Source organism: Procambarus clarkii, chromosome 8 (genome assembly GCF_040958095.1).
Source record: "Procambarus clarkii isolate CNS0578487 chromosome 8, FALCON_Pclarkii_2.0, whole genome shotgun sequence".
In the NCBI taxonomy this organism is placed as follows: domain Eukaryota; kingdom Metazoa; phylum Arthropoda; class Malacostraca; order Decapoda; family Cambaridae; genus Procambarus; species Procambarus clarkii.
The window spans coordinates 53,368,459-53,385,190 of record NC_091157.1 but is presented as its reverse complement, the minus strand read 5'-3'; the positions used below and the strand labels follow the sequence as shown (position 1 = coordinate 53,385,190).

At 44.9% G+C, this 16,732-nt stretch overlaps 1 protein-coding gene across 1 annotated transcript; it reads left to right on the top strand.

Moving 5' to 3' along the window:
- Positions 1-2,536: 2,536 nt before the first annotated feature.
- On the top strand, positions 2,537-15,668 carry LOC138361563 (F-box DNA helicase 1-like). Its single transcript, XM_069320833.1, has 7 exons — positions 2,537-2,635; positions 6,149-6,223; positions 6,506-6,634; positions 11,505-12,440; positions 12,640-12,737; positions 13,596-13,710; positions 15,645-15,668. The coding sequence occupies exons 1-7, from the start codon at positions 2,537-2,539 to the stop codon at positions 15,666-15,668; spliced, it is 1,476 nt and encodes a 491-aa protein (XP_069176934.1).
- The last annotated feature ends 1,064 nt before the right edge of the window (positions 15,669-16,732 follow it).

Below are 16,732 nucleotides of genomic sequence, written 5' to 3'. Positions count from 1 at the left end.
GGCTCCCTTGTGGCTACACTCTCACTCCAGAGCTGCCATTTGGCTACACTCACACTACAGGGGCTCCCTTGTGGCTACACTCACACTCCAGAGCTGCCTGATGGCTACACACGCATTACAGGGCTGCGTGGTGGCCACACTCACACTACAGGTCTGCCTGGTAGCTATATTCACACATCAAGGTTGCCTTGTGGCTATACACAAACTTCAGTGCTGTCCGGTGGCTACACTCATATTACAGGGCGCCCTGGTGGCTACACTTATATTACAGGGCTCCCTGGTGGCTACACTCACATTAAGGTGCTGCCCGGAGGCTATATTCACATTTCAGTGCTCCTTGTTTGCTGCACTCACATTATAAGGCTGCCTGTTGGCAACACTCACACCACAATGCTGCCTGTTGGCTTCACTCATACGTCAAGGCTACATTGTGACTACACTCACACTGCAAGGTCGCCTGGTGGCTACAATCACACTACAGGGGCTACCTGGTGGCTTCATTCACATTACAGGGCTGTCTAGTGGCTACACATTACAGCCCCGTTCCTGTGCTAGGTTAGTCCACTACGGGCTCACCATATCCCGTGCTACTTGGAACTTTTTGTTCCCTGCAGATGAATCTTAAACAATAACGACAGAGCCTACACTCACTATATAGAGCTGCCTGGTGACAACACTCAGACTTTTTTGCTGTTGTTGTTTTAGATTCAGCTTTTCAGAACTAGTACCAAGTAGCACGGGCTATGATGAGCCCGTAGTGGACTTACCTAGCACAGGAACGGGGCTGTCTCTCTCTCTCTCTCTCTCGCTCTCTCTCTCTCTCTCTCTCTCTCTCTCTCTCTCTCTCTCTCTCTCTCTCTCTCTCTCTCTCTCTCTCTCTCTCTCTCTCTCTCTCTCTCTCTCTCTCTCCCTCTAAGCTCTCTCTCTCTTCTATATCTCTCTCCTATCTGTCTGTCTCCATCTCTCTCTCTTTCTCTATTTTGCTGTATCTCTCTCCTCCCTCTCTTCATTTTTCTAAATGCAATAAAGATAATTTTTCCTAATAATTGCAATAAATAAAAATTAGAACTATCATTTTAAAAACTTCTGCTCCAAAACGTTATCGCATAACATTTAAAACATTTATTAAAACGTTATGACCTCATGTTTTATACGTGTACTTTTAAATTCTAAAAACATGTATATTAAATGTAATTTAAAACGTACCCAAAACAATGAAATGTCGTTTTAAGCACGTTTTGAAAACGTGAAAATGTTTAGTGGAACAAGGCTACCTATTGGATACAATCTCACTACAAAGTTTCCTGGTGGCTACACTGACACTTCAGGGCTGCCTGATGGCTAGACTCTCACTACAGGGCAGTTTGGTGGCTACATCCATACTTCAGGGCTGTCTGGAGGCTACAATGTACACTACAGAACAGCTTTGTGGCTACACTCACACTACTGCCCAGCCTGGTGGCTACACTCACACTACAGGGTGGCCTGGTGACTACAGTCACACTACAAGGCTGCCTGGTGGCTACAAGAACACTACTGAGTTGCATGGGGTCTACAATCACACAACAGGGCAGCTTTATTACACATTACATGGCAGCTTGGTGGCTACATCCACACTACAAGACTGCCTGGATTGTACACTCACATTTCAGGGCGGCCTGGTGGCTACACACACACTACAGGGCTGCCTGGTGGGTGCACTCACACTATAAGGGTGCCAGATAGTTACACTCACACTACAGACTGCCTGCTTGTTTCAATCACAGTACTGAGATGACTGGTGGCTACACTTACTCTATAGGGCTGCCTGGTGGCTATAATCGCAGTACAGTAATAAATAACTTGTTTGCACTATTCCAATAACTTGTATACACTCTTCCAACAACTTGGTACACTTCCAATAACTTGTGTACACATTCCAATATTTCCGTGGTGAACAGTTTCCGTGGTGTAGTGGTAAGACACTCGCCTGGCGTTCCGCGAGCGCTATGTCATGGGTTCGTATCCTGGCCGGGGAGGATTTACTGGGCGCAATTCCTTAACTGTAGCCTCTGTTTAACGCAACAGTAAAATGTGTACTTGGATGAAAAAACGATTCTTCGCGGCAGGGGATCGTATTCCAGGGACCATAGGATTAAGGACTTGCCCGAAACGCTGCGCGTACTAGTGGCTGTACAAGAATGTAACAACTCTTCTATATATCTAAAAAAAAAAAAAAAAAAAAAAAACTTTTGTACACTCGCCAATAACGTGTGGAAATTTCCCAATAGCGTTTGAATATTCCCCAATAACGTTTGAATATTCTCTAATAACGTTTGAATATTCGCCAATAACTTGTGTCACTATTACAATAATATGTGTACACTCTTTCAATATCTTGTGTGAACTCTTCATATAACTTTTGAATACTCTGCCAATAACTTGTGTACAATCTGTCAATAACTTGTGTAAACTGTCCTAATAAGTGTTGTACACTTCTCCAACAACTTACAGCTCTAAGACTCTTGACTTGGTAAGAAGAACTATTGATTGCTTCATGAGTTCCTCGAACGAGTACATCACCCTGCAGCACGTGCCCAACGACACGCGCCATATTTGGGAAATTGAGACCCTGACGGACGAATGTCGATATAAGGTTAGTCCAATTTGTTGGTGTGTAATATAATGTGTAGGTTAAGTCCATGTTAAGTGTTAGTAAAATATGTTGGTGAGTCTATAATATAATGTATAGGTTCAGTCCATGTGGAAGGTTAGTCTAATATGTCGTTGAATCTGTAATATAATGTGTAGGTTCCGTCATGTAAAGTGTTAATCCAATATGCTGGTGAGCCTATAATATAATGTCTAAGTTCAGTCCATGTAGATCGTAAGTCCAGTATATCGGTGAGTCTGTAAATTAATGTGTAGGTTCAATCCATGTAGATGGTTAGTCTAATATGTTGGTGAGTCTGCATTATAATGTGTAGGCTCAGCCCATGTTGAGTGTTAGTCCAATATATTGATGAGTCTGTAAAATAATATGAAGGTTCAATCCATGTAGAGTGTTAGTCCAATATGTTGTTAAGTCTGTAGTATAATGTGTAGGTTCAGTTCCTGTTGAGTGTTAGTCCAATTTGTTGGTGAGTCCTTAATATAATGTGTAGGTTCAGTAAATGTTGAGTGTTAGTCTAATTTGTTGGTGGGTCTGTAAAATAATGTATAGGCTCAGTCCATGTGGATGGTTTGTCCAATATGTTGGTGAGTCTGTAATGTAATGTGTAGGTTCAGTCCATATTGAAGGATAGTCTAACGTGGTGTTGAGTCTGTAATTAGGTGTAGGTTCAGTCTATGTAGAAACTTAGTCCAATATATTGTTGAGTCTGTAATATAATGTGTAGGTTCAGTTTAAGTAGAAGTTTAGTCCAATATGTTGGCGAGTCTGTAATATAAAGTGTAGGTTCAGTCCATGTAAATGGTTAATCCAAAATGTTGATGAGTCTGCAATATAATGTGAAGGTTCAGTCCATGTTGAGTGTTAGTCTAATAATTGCTGAGTCTGTAATATATAGTGTGTAGGTTCAGTCCATGTTGAGGGTTAGTCCGATATGTTGGTGAGTTTGTAATATAAAATACAGGTTCAGTACATGTTGAGGTTAGTCCAATATGTTGTTGTGCTGGTAAGTTAACGTGTTGGTCCAGTGCGTGTCAAGGCAAGATGTGTTGACACATTGTTGACGGGGTATCACCTCAAGAGGACTCCACTGACATTAGAGAAAGCAACTGTTTTTTTTTTGCATTTAGTGCATTCAGGAAGCAGCAAAGAGACACAACGGTAGTACAAGTAATGCATCAATGTATACAGTAAAGACAACCTTGACAACTGCGAACTCATTGTTGATTTAATGAAATAATATTATGTGACAAAGAAAAGATGAGGTTTTTTCCTCAGATGGGGAGAAGGTATGAGTTGTAGCAGACATACGTGATGCTATGTTAGTCTGGATTAATCCCTTAAACGACGAAACGTTATGTATAAAGGTAACTCTCATCTCACTGTTTCACTGACCTACTAGACAAGTACAAAACAGAAATTGTGTTGGTAACTCCATTTGAGGTGAATGTTGAATATATTTCTCCACGTGAGGGAAATGTTGGCTGTAACTCTCCCAACTGAGTGAATTGTTGACTGTAACTCTCACCTTAAGGGAAAAGTTTGGCTATAACTTTCGACTTGAAGGGAATGTTGTTTATTCTACCACTTGAAAAGGAATGCGGACTATTGCTCTCCACTTGAATGCAATAATCATTGCAACTCTTGTTCCCTTTTTGCAATCACTAAAATGGAATCCCAATACCAAGATAAAGGACACCAAACTTCCCACTGGTCTCCCAAGCATTGCGGAATAGAGTGGAGAGTCTCATGTCGTCCGTCTATCGGCCTGCCGTATCATCTGTCGTGAATCTATTGATCTGAACACCAGCAATCTGAACACCACAAGAAGTAAATGTGGAACAGGAACACACTCCGGCTGAGTAAGGGTCCTCGGTGCTGTGGTTCTCACCAACACTACAGAACATGGCAGGTCGTCGGGTGCAACGAGAGCAAAGTTGGTTGCAATTTTCAATCTGAGAAGATCATTGGCTTTAGCTCTGCTTATAGGAAATGTTGGCTGTATTTCCCGACTTAGAGGGAATGTCTGCTGTATTTCTCCACTTGAGGGGAATGATTGCTGTATTTATCCACTTCAAGGGAATGTTGGCTGCAACTGGCCACTTGAAGGAAATGTTTGCTGTATTTATGCACTTGAGGGGAATGTTTGGTGTATTTTTTCACTTGTCACTTGAAGGAAATATTGGCTGCAACTCTCTACATGAGGAGTGAATGAATGTGGTCTGTAAACATCACTTAAAGTGAATGTAGTCTGTAGCTCCTCATATAAAAGGCATGCTGGCTGCAACTTACTGGGAATGTGGTTTGGAGCTCGTTACTTAAGAGGAATATTGGTTGCATCTTCCCACATGAGAGGAATACTGGCTACAACTTTCCACTGGAGGGGAACTTTTCACTTACCCGGAATCACTGGTGATGTACACTTACCCTAGGATGCTAGATGAGCATATTTTCCTTTGGGCGCTAAGAGGGCATATTTTCCCTAAGTAACAAAGTAGCATACTTTCCCTTGAGTGCCAAATGAGTATATTTCCCTTAAGCGCTAGGGAAGCATACATCCCTAGAGGTACATACTTCCCTTAGAGAATCATGTTTCTCTTAACTAATTTAATTTAAGTTAATTAATTTAATATAACACTTTCAGCCTCCCGGCGAACAAGGAAAAACTAAGCTCAAAGTGCTCTTGGCGTTTCGGGGGATCCAGCGGAAACACTGAAAAGTGTATACTCTTTTCACTGTTCTGATCTTAATTTTTGATGTACACATTTCATTTTTGTACCAATGTGTTCGCAATAGAATGTTCTAGAAAAACATATGTATAAAATGTCATCAAACTGTGATTTAAACCACTACCAATGAAGAAACTACGTCGATCACTAGCCCAAACAGCGACGAGATGTTTCCATTCTTTTCAGGGTTGTCAACTCCACACTTGTCCTACAGCGTTAAATTTGGTATCTTTGAAAACGCAATAAAATTCCCTACACGAACATATGCATATAAATGAAGAATGAGGACCGCAGCCGACCCGCAAGAGTGTGGGAAGTGGGCGAAGTGTTATCTGTTACCTCACATCGGCGATCTACAATAGCCTTACCACGATACAACACAGTGCCGTTCTCCCAAATAGGCCATGTGGCTACTAAAGAAAACGTAAATTTTATGGCAAACATGTTCATACTATCCCCAAGTCGATCAGATAAGATTTGAATTTTATAGAAATATTTGTTCGTCGGACATAAAAATATGTCCAACAATACAATATGGGCAACTTAAAGTGGACCCCGTCGGACACGCTCTTGTGTCCACGTGGGAGGAAAGTTTAATCACTAGATGATCATACTGCCCTCATGCGCTAGAGGAGAATATTTTCCTGTATCTTCACATATAGATGCAAGGTCAAGTGCAGAACTATTGCATTATGTTCCGCTGTAGTTACAGTGATGATAACTGATCTGCGATGTACTTTGTGTTTATATTTGAATTTTGTATTGTCAGGTCCTGTCACTTGCCGAGTCAGTGTGGATGGAGATGAACAGGTGCTGGGAGAGGCAGCAAATTTCCATGACACAGGTGAGTGAGTTATGAACAGTGTTGTAACAAGTGCTCGGCCAGGCTGCAGGTGTCCATGACACAGGTGTGTTATTGACAGTGTTGTAATCCACTTTCTTGAAATGGGAAATCAGCAGCCAGGAGAGGTGTACTGGAAAACTGGGAAACTTTGTGACATTTTCCAATTTAATAACACTGATGGATCGCATACTTCCCATTGTTACCCAACTGACAGATGGTATGTTTTCCATTTATATAAATGTTGTGGTGCGAGCACGTGTGACGGCTGTGTGTTGTCAACAGGACGGACTGGTGAAGGCCTGGCAGCTAACGAAGCCTCGTATCCAGGGGTATGACGTGTTGCTGGTCGACGGAGCAGAGGACATCAATGATGCCGTCTTGGATATCCTCCTCAACCAACACTGTGCGAAGGTCAGTAGGGGAAGAACGGAGAGGAAGAGCAGCAGGGGAGAGACGGAGAGGGTAGAGCCGCAAGGGAGAGAACGGAGAGGGTAGAGCAGCAAGGGAGAGAACGGAGAGGGTAGAGCAGCAGGGGAGAGAACGGAGAGGGTAGAGCAGCAAGGGAGAGAACGGATAGGGTAGAGCAGCAGGGGAGAGAACGGATAGGGTAGAGCAGCAGGGGAGAGAACGGAGAGGGTAGAGCAGCAGGGGAGAGAAAGGAGAGGGTAGAACAGCAGGCGAGAGAACGGAGAGGGTAGAGCAGCAGGGGGAGAGAACGGAGAGGGTAGAGCAGCAGGGGGAGAGAACGGAGAGGGTAGAGCAGCAGGCGAGAGAACGGAGAGGGAAAGAGCAGCAGGGGGGAGAGAATGGAGAGGGTAGAGCAGCAGAGGGAGAGAACGGAGAGGGTAGAGCAGCAGGGGGAGAACGGAGAGGGTAGAGCAGCAAAAAGGGAGAGAACGGAGAGGGTAGAGCAGCAGAAAGGGAGTGAACTGAGAGGGTAGAGCAGCGCGTGGAGAACGGAGAGGGTAGAGCAGCAGTGGGAGAGAACGGAGAGGGTAGAGCAGCAGCAGGGAAGAGAACGAAGAGGGTAGAGCAGCAGCAGGGGAGAGAACGGAGAAGGTAGAGCAGCAGGGGAGAGAACGGAGAAGGTAGTGCAGCAGGGGGAGAGAACGGAGAGGGTAGAGCAGCAGGGGGAGAGAACGGAGAGGGTAGAGCAGCAGCAGGGGAGAGAACGGAGAGGGTAGAGCAGCAGAAAGGGAGTGAACTGAGAGGGTAGAGCAGCGCGTGGAGAACGGAGAGGGTAGAGCAGCAGTGGGAGAGAACGGAGAGGGTAGAGCAGCAGCAGGGAAGAGAACGAAGAGGGTAGAGCAGCAGCAGGGGAGAGAACGGAGAAGGTAGAGCAGCAGGGGAGAGAACGGAGAAGGTAGTGCAGCAGGGGGAGAGAACGGAGAGGGTAGAGCAGCAGGGGGAGAACGGAGAGGGTAGAGCAGCAGGGGGAGAACGGAGAGGGTAGAGCAGCAGGGAGAGAGAAAGGAGAGGGTAGAGCAACAGGCGAGAGAACGGAGAGGGTAGAGCAGCAGGGGGAGAATGGCGAGGGTAGAGCAGCAGGCGAGAGAACGGAGAGGGGTAGAGCAGCAGGGGGGAGAGAATGGAGAGGGTAGAGCAGCAGAGGGAGAAAACGGAGAGGGTAGAGCAGCAGGGGGAGAACGGAGAGGGTAGAGCAGCAAAAAGGGAGAGAACGGAGAGGGTAGAGCAGCAAAAAGGGAGAGAACGGAGAGGGTAGAGCAGCGGGTGGAGAACGGAGAGGGTAGAGCAGCAAGCGAGAGAACGGAGATGGTAGAGCAGCAGGCGAGAGAACAGAGAGGGTAGAGCAGCAGGGGGAGAGAACAGAGAGGGTAGAGCAGCAGGGGGGAGAGAACAGAGAGGGTAGAGCAGCAGGCGAGAGAACGGAGAGGGTAGAGCAGCAGGGGGAGAATGGCGAGGGGTAGAGCAGCAGGCGAGAGAACGGAGAGGGGTAGAGCAGCAGGGGGGAGAGAATGGAGAGGTAGAGCAGCAGAGGGAGAAAACGGAGAGGGTAGAGCAGCAGGGGGAGAACGGAGAGGGTAGAGCAGCAAAAAGGGAGAGAACGGAGAGGGTAGAGCAGCAAAAAGGGAGAGAACGGAGAGGGTAGAGCAGCAAAAAGGGAGAGAACGGAGAGGGTAGAGCAGCGGGTGGAGAACGGAGAGGGTAGAGCAGCAAGCGAGAGAACGGAGATGGTAGAGCAGCAGGCGAGAGAACAGAGAGGGTAGAGCAGCAGGGGGGAGAGAACAGAGAGGGTAGAGCAGCAGGGGGGAGAGAACAGAGAGGGTAGAGCAGCAGGCGAGAGAACGGAGAGGGTAGAGCAGCAGGCGAGAGAACGGAGAGGGTAGAGCAGCAGGGGAGAGATCTAAGAGGGTCGAGCATCATGGGAGAGAACAGTGAATAGCGGCAGGAGAGATAAGGGAGAGGGAAGAACAGCAGGGAAGACAAGGGAATGGGTAGAGCAGCTGGGGAGAGAAGGGAGATGCGAGTGAGGGACCTGGTGAGAAAAGAGAGAATGGAAGAGGACTGGAGGAGAGAGGAGGGATGCGGGTGAGAGTGAAAGAAGGATGGCAGACAAGTCAGGGGTCAGGGCATTGAACGACGACGCTGGAGAGAGAAGGAAAACAGCTGGAGAACTGCTGAGGAGGGTGGACAGAGGGCAGGCGAGTTATATTTAGATCGGAGAGATTGTCGAGTGAGAGGTCTGAGGAGGCATGCCGGAGAGGAGACATGATGCTGGCTTCCAATTTTCATACACTTTCTAACACCCTCTTTCGTGACGCTGGCTGCCCACTACCCTAAACTCTCCTACGTGATGCTAAATCCCCATTACCCTAAACTCTCCTACGTAATGCTGGCTGCCCACTATCCTACACTTTCCTACGTGATACTGGCTGCCCACTACCCTAAACTCTCCTACGTGATGCTGGCTGCCTACTACCCTACACTCCTCTACCTGATGCTGCCTGCCCACTACCCTACACTCTCCTACGTGATGCTGGCTGCCCAGTGCCCCACACTCTCCTACGTGATGCTAGCTGCCCTCTATCCTACATTCTCACACAGCACCCTCTACGTGGTGCTGGCTGTCATCTATTATAAACTCCTTCACCCTTCCATTATATTGTGCTGGCTTTCATCTACCCTATACTCCGTTACTCTTCCGTTGTGTTGTGCTGGTTTTCATCTACCCTATACTCCGTCACCCTTCCTTTATGTTGTGCTGGCTTTCATCTACCCTATACTCCGTCACCCTTCCTTTACGTGGTGCTGGCTGTCATCTATTGTATACTCCTTAGCCCTTGTATTAGATGGTGCTGGCTGTCATCTGCCTTATAATCAGTCGCCCATCCTTTACATGGTGCTGGCTGTCATCTACTCTATACTTCACCACTATTAAATTCTGTGATGTTGGCTGTCATCTACTCTATACTCTGTCACCCAACGTTGACGGGGTGCTGGCAATCATCTACTTTCTTTACTTCTTTACGTCACCCTTCTTTTATGGTGTGCTGGATGTCATCTACTGTATACTCCTTAACCCTTTTATTTGGTGGTGCTGACTGTCATTTACCCTATACTCCGTCACCCTTCCTTGACGTATTGCTAACTGTCATCTATGCTATACTCCATTACCCTTCCTTGACGTGGTGCTTGCTGTCATCAACATTATATTCCGTCACCCTTCCAACATGGTGCTGGCTGTCACCTATCCAACACACCGTCACCCTTCCTTGACGTGGCGATGGCAGTCTTCTACCCTATACTCCTTTAAACTTCCATAACGTGGTGCTGGCTGACATTTACCCTATGCTCCGTTGCCCTTCCTTGACGTGGGGCTGCCTGTCATCTATCCTATAATCCGCCACCCTTCCTTGACATGTTGCAGGCTGTCGTCAACCTTACACTTAGTCACCCTTCGTTTACGTGGTGTTGGCTGTCATGTACCCTATACTCCGTTACCCGTCCTTTACGTTGTGGTAGCTATCATTTACCCTATACTCCATCATTATTCCTTTACATGGTTTTGGCTGACATCTACCCTATACTCCATCACCCTTCCTTTCTGTGGTGCATGCTGTCATCTACCCTATACTCTGCCACTCTTCCTTGACGTGGTGTTGGTAATCATCTCCCCTGTTCTCCGGCACCCTTCCTTTACGTGGAGCTCCTGTCATTTAACATATGCTCTGTCACCTTTCCTTGATGTGGTGCCGGCTGTCATCTAACCTTTTCACCGTCATCCTTCCTTTAACCGGTGCTGGATGTCATCTACCCTGTAAGCTATCACCCTTCCTTGAAGTGGTGCTGACTGTCAATCTACCCTATTCTTCATAACCCTTCCTTTATGTGGTGTAGGATCTCATCTTCCCTATACTCCGTCACCCTTCCTTGAAGTGGAGCTGTCTGTCATCTACTTTATAATCCATCACCCTTCCATGTCGTGGTGCTGGCTGTCGACTACCATACACTCTGTCACCCTTCGTTTACTCTGTGCTGACTGTCATTTACCCTATCACCTTTGCATGACGTGGTGTTGGCTGTCATCTACTCTTTACTCCGTCACCCTTCCATGATGTGGTGCTGGCTGTCATATACCCTATTCTCCATGACCCTTCCTTGCCTTAGTGTCGGCTGCCAACTACCCTATTCTCTATCACCCTTCCTTTAGGCGGTGCTTCCTGTCATCTACCATATACTCTGTCACCTTTCCTTTATGTGGTGCTGACTGTCAACTACCCTATACACCGTCACCCTTTCTTGAAGTGGTGCAGACTATTATCTACCCTAAAATACGTAACCCTTCCTTTATGTGGTGTTTGCTCTAATCCACCCAATACTCTATCACCCTTCCTTAACGGGTGCTGGTTGTATTCTACCCTATACTCCGTCACCCTTCCTTGTCGTGGAGCTGGCTGTCATCTACCCTATATTCCATCACCCTTCTATGATGTGGTGCTAGCTGTCATCTACCCTATACTCCATCACCCTTCTATGATGTGGTGCTGGCTGTCATCTACCCTATACTCCATCACCCTTCTATGATGTGGTGCTGGCTGTCATCTACCCTATACTCCATCACCCTTCTATGACGCGGTGCTGGCTGTCATCTGCCCTATACTCCGTCACCCTTCTATGATGTGGTGCTGGCTGTCATCAACCCTATACTCCGTCACCCTTCATTTACTTGGTACTGGGTGATATTTCATATATATCTATTGTGCGCAGATTTTCATCTGGTGACAGTTGTCATTGAATTGTGTTGTTGTTTATGTTTCAGGTGTTTGTGGGAGACTCTTGCCAACAGCTGCGCTTCTTCGGAGGGACAGTCAGCGCCCTGGATAAGGTGACAGCCACTCACAAGTTTTCCCTCAGCCAGTCCTTCAGGTTCGGACCGGAGGTGTCATATGTAGCACAATGTGCTCTGGAGGCTCGCCTATTGGTTCCCCACCGGACTGTCGTCGGAGCAAGAAAAAAAGACTCATTTGTCCATGCTCCAGATCCTAAACTTTTTGACCCAAGCTCAAAACTCAAAAGGGCTTATATAGCTATGACAAATACGGAACTTTATAGAATAGCCACGAAGATATGTGAGGATAAAGAGTACATTGCAGCATCCATGACATTTGCTGGTGGATTGAGTAAGTATGGATATGACGATGTTATGGACATATTTAATTTAAATCAAATTCAGGAGGGTCTTGCCACAAGAGAATCAGCAAATATTCAGAATCCATTAGTGGCCAAATTCGAAACCATAGCCGACCTTACGAACTTTGCTAAAACGTGTGAAGACCGGGAGCTACTTTCCAAAATTAATATGTTCCATTACAGTGGGAGTAGGACACCCTATCACGTGACTCTGCTTACTCAGAGGTGCAACACAGAGGCATCCGAGGCAGATATATGCTTCAGTACCGTTCACATGGCCAAAGGACTTGAATGGGACTGGGTTATATTGACAGATGGCATTATTAACCCATTATTCAACTTACAAGACTTATATGCATATAATGATGAAATGTTGAGGCAGGCGTATGTGTCCTCGACACGAGCCAAGAAGTTCTTAACCATCAACAATGCGGTTCTCTATGCCCTCCTTTCCGCCCATGACGAGCTGGACGTGTTAGTAGCGAGGAAGAGCGTCCAGGACAGCGTTGTGTGTCTGTGGTGCCACGCCCCCGTCACCCCCTCGCCCTCCCCGCTCATAATTAAGGTACCCTCGCAATCACTTTTTTAATAAACTCTTGTCATGATTTTTGTTCAAAGGTATTATATATATTAAGTGGTAATTTTGTGTAATATATAATTGCCGGACTTGAAAATAGTAATGATACATGACATATTATATTTCTTATATAGGAGAAAGATGTCACATAATCTTGAATATACTTAATTTTGTATATAATTTTTAGGCACTGTCATACTACATATCTGATAAAGGTTACCGGTTTCCCGGAGGATATATGTGCGACGGGTGTGCAACAAACGCAGTAGTCACAAGCCTCACCAGGTGAGAAACAATTTGTTAGTGGTGCTGTGAGTTGTTAGTGGTGCTGTGAGTTGTTAGTGGTGCTGTGAGTTGTTACTAGTGCTGTGAGATGTTAGTGGTGCTGTGAGTTGTTAGTGGTGCTGTGAGTTGTTAGTGGTGCTGTGAGTTGTTAGTGGTGCTGTGAGTTGTTAGTGGTGCTGTGAGTTGTTACTAGTGCTGTGAGTTGTTAGTGGTGCTGTGAGTTGTTAGTGGTACTGTGAGATGTTAGTGGTGCAGTGAGTTTTAAGTGATGTTGTGAGGTGATAGTGGTGTTTTGAGTTGTTAGTGGGGCATTATGTTGTTAATTGTACATAACGTTGTTAGTAGTGCATCAAGTTGTTAGGTGGTGCTGTGAGTTGTTAGTGCTGCATCAAGTTGTTAGTGGTGCTGTGAGTTATTAGTGGTGCATCAATTTGTTAGTGGTGCATCAAGTTGTCAGTGGAACATTAAAGTTCTTAGATGTGCATCAAGTTGTTAGTGGTGCATCAAGTTGTTAGTGGTGCATCAAGTTGTTAGCGGTGCTGTGAGTTGTTAGTTGTGCTGTGAGTTGTTATTGGTGCTGTGAGTTATTTGCGGTGTTATGAGTTGTTAGTGGGGATCAAGTTTTTAGAGGTGCTGTGATTTGTAAGTTGTGTTGTGAGTTGTTACTTGGGCATCAAGTTGTTAGTTGTACTGTGAGTTAGTGAGGCTGTGAGTTGTTGGTGGTGCTCTGAGTTGTTAATGGTGTGTGAGTTGTTAGCGGTGCATCAACTAACAAAGCATTACTATTAATGTTTTAATTACCTTTATTCTTCTATTGAAATTCATATATTTTTCTTCATGAATAATATTATGTTTCAGAATCACTGGAATAGAAGGTGCTGATATGCAAATCTTTGCTCGAGCCTCCCGCTTAAGGTTGATCACTGGGAAGCAGCACGAATCAACCCTCTACAACGAGAACGCATTGAGATGGGTAATTATTTTGTTACAAAGGTCTGCAGACTAATAGCAGACATTTAAAGCTCAGTTGACTATTTCCTGACCTAAAAGCTCAGTAGACTGAAATCTATTGTTCAAAGCTTTGGTGCCTAACCCATGATCTTTCAAAGATTAGTAGACAAACACCTTATCTTCAAAGCACATTACACTACTAAATGACCGTCAAAGTTCAGTAAACTAATACCTGACCTTCAAAGCAAAGTAAACTAGTGCCTGACCTTCAAAGCTCAGTAAACTAATACCAGACCTTCAAAGCTCAGTAGACTAATAAACAACCTTCAAAATCAGAAGATTAAGACCTGACCTTAAAAAACTGTGTTGACTATTACCTGACCTTTGAAATCTCAGATTCACATCGAAACTTAAAAAATAATTAGATTAACGCCAGACCCTCAAATCAGAGTAGAGTAATCCCTGACCTTGAAAGCTTTGTAGACTAACACCTAACTTCAAAAGATTAGTAGACTAACACCTAACTTCAAAAGTTTAGTAGACTAACACCTAACTTCAAAAGATTAGTAGACTAACACCTAACTTCAAAAGATTAGTAGACTAACACATGATCTTCAAATCTTAGTAGCCAAAACCGTACTTGCTAAGCAGAGAAGACTACGACAACAATTAAAACACAATAGACTAACAACTTACTTTCAAAGCATAGTAGACTAATACCTGACTTTCAAAGATCAATAGATTAATAAGTTACCTTCAAAGTTCAATACACTAATACGTGACCTTCAGAGCTAAATATACTAATGCCTGCAATTCAAAGCACAGTAGATTAACACCAGCCCTTCAGAGTACAGTTTTCTCTCACTTGACCCTCAAAGTTTAGTAGACAAACACTTGTCCTTCAAAGCACAGTTGGCTCACTTCTGACCTTCAAGGTTTATAAGATTAACACCTGATCTTCTAAGCTTAGAAGACTAACACCTGACCTTAAAGCACAGTAGACTTGCATCTGACCTGCAAAGCACCGTAGATTTACAATTGCCCTTCAAAGCACAGTAGACTAATACCTGACCTTCAGAGCACAGTATACTAACTCCTGACCTTCAGAGCACGGTACACTAATACCTGACCTTCAAAGCACAGTACACTAATACCTCACCTTCAAAGCACAGTAGACTACCACCTGACCTTCAGAGCACAGTACACTAGCACCTGACCTTCAAAGCACAGTAGACTAGCACCTGACCTTCAGAGCACAGTAGACTAGCACCTGACCTTCAGAGCACAGTACACTAGCACCTGACCTTCAAAGCACAGTAGACTAGCACCTGACCTTCAGAGCACAGTAGACTAGCATCTAATCTTCAAAGCACAGTAGACTAGCACCTGACCTTCAGAGCACAGTAGACTATCACCTGACCTTCATAGCACAGTAGACTAGCACCTGACCTTCAAAGCACAGTAGACTAGCACCTGACCTTCAAAGCACAGTAGACTAAGACCTGACCTTCAAAGCATAGTATAATATCACATAACCTTCAAAGCACAGTAGACTAACACCTGCCCTGCAAAGCACAGTAGACTAACACTTGCCCTGCAAAGCACAGTTGACTAATACCTGCCCTGCAAAGCACAGTACACTAATACCTGACCTTCAAGCTCGGTAGACGAACATCTGACCTTCAAAGCACAGTAGACTAACACCTGACTTTCAAAGCACAGTAGACTAACACCTGCCCTACAAAGCTCGGTAGACTTACACCTGCCCTTCAAACCTCAATAAACTAACACTAACCTTCAAAGAACAGTAAACTAGCACATTTTTATTTTTATTTGTTTCAGTGTTATTCTGGCATAGGCCTTAAGCCTCTGGCTGGCCCACTATGTGTTACTTGTTTTTGTTTCTCTTTAATTTAGGCAGAGTATGAGTATTTATGACTTGTATGTTCGTTTCAGTATGAATATGCTGCATGTGTTTGACAACTTCTTCTGCTCTGTTGAATCATAGTTATCATATTGGGTTTGTGACTGCCTGTGTTAGATAATGTTTCAGTGGTGTGTGTCGGGCATTTCTCCACAGTGCTGACATTTCCTCCCAACTTCTGGAACCTGTATGCCTGTTTCCCATGCACATGGGTATCGAAGCTTGATGCTATATAAGTGTACTTATGTTGTTCTACGGCTTCCTTTCATCAAAATAAGTGGTTCGTAGTTAGTTGAATTCTTGCATAAAACCGCAGATCCTGATGTTGCTGCTGCTTTGTTGTGGTCACTGTACATCTTCCGCATTACTCTATTTAAATTAACTGTACTCACTTAAATCGTGATGGACTCTGTGAAATGTAAATGTCTATATTTCTTCTCTTAGTTGCAAGTTCTGAAACTTTGTGTACAATATCCTTCCCTATTAATCCCACATGACTTGGAACCAAGTTGATAAGTACCCGACGGCCTTGACCTTTGAATCTTTGCATTAATGCTATGACGTTTGTGGTCAGATGGATGTTATCACGTATGTGTTCTTGTTGGAAGGTTTCAGTGGCAGTTCTCGAATCTGTATGTATGATAACATGTTGTCTGTGTTCAGCAAGAGTATGTTCCAAAGCATTTTGAATGGCTAGCATTTCTGTTTGTAAAGTTGAACACCCGTTTGAGAGTCTCCAACTAACTACAGAATTTCTTGCATGAACAAATCCACAAAGGCAGTGACAAGGGTTCGAACCTATGTCCGAGAGCATCCCATACACTGCCTTAATCGACTGAGTTACAACAAGGTTAAACAAATTGCATCCAGAAGTTCTTCTGACTTTACTTGGACCCTGCAGCCTCTTCGAGACACAAACCGTGATTTTACGCAATTACCCCATGCACTCGAGCTCTGTCAATAGGCCGTTCTACCTCTTCGCCCTTACTTCATTACACACAGAAATGACAATAGCGTGATGCATCAAATGAACAAATCCATATGGGCCGTAACGAGGGTTCGAACCAACGTCCTAGAGCATCCCAGACGCTGCCCTAATCGACTGAGCTACGACATGGTT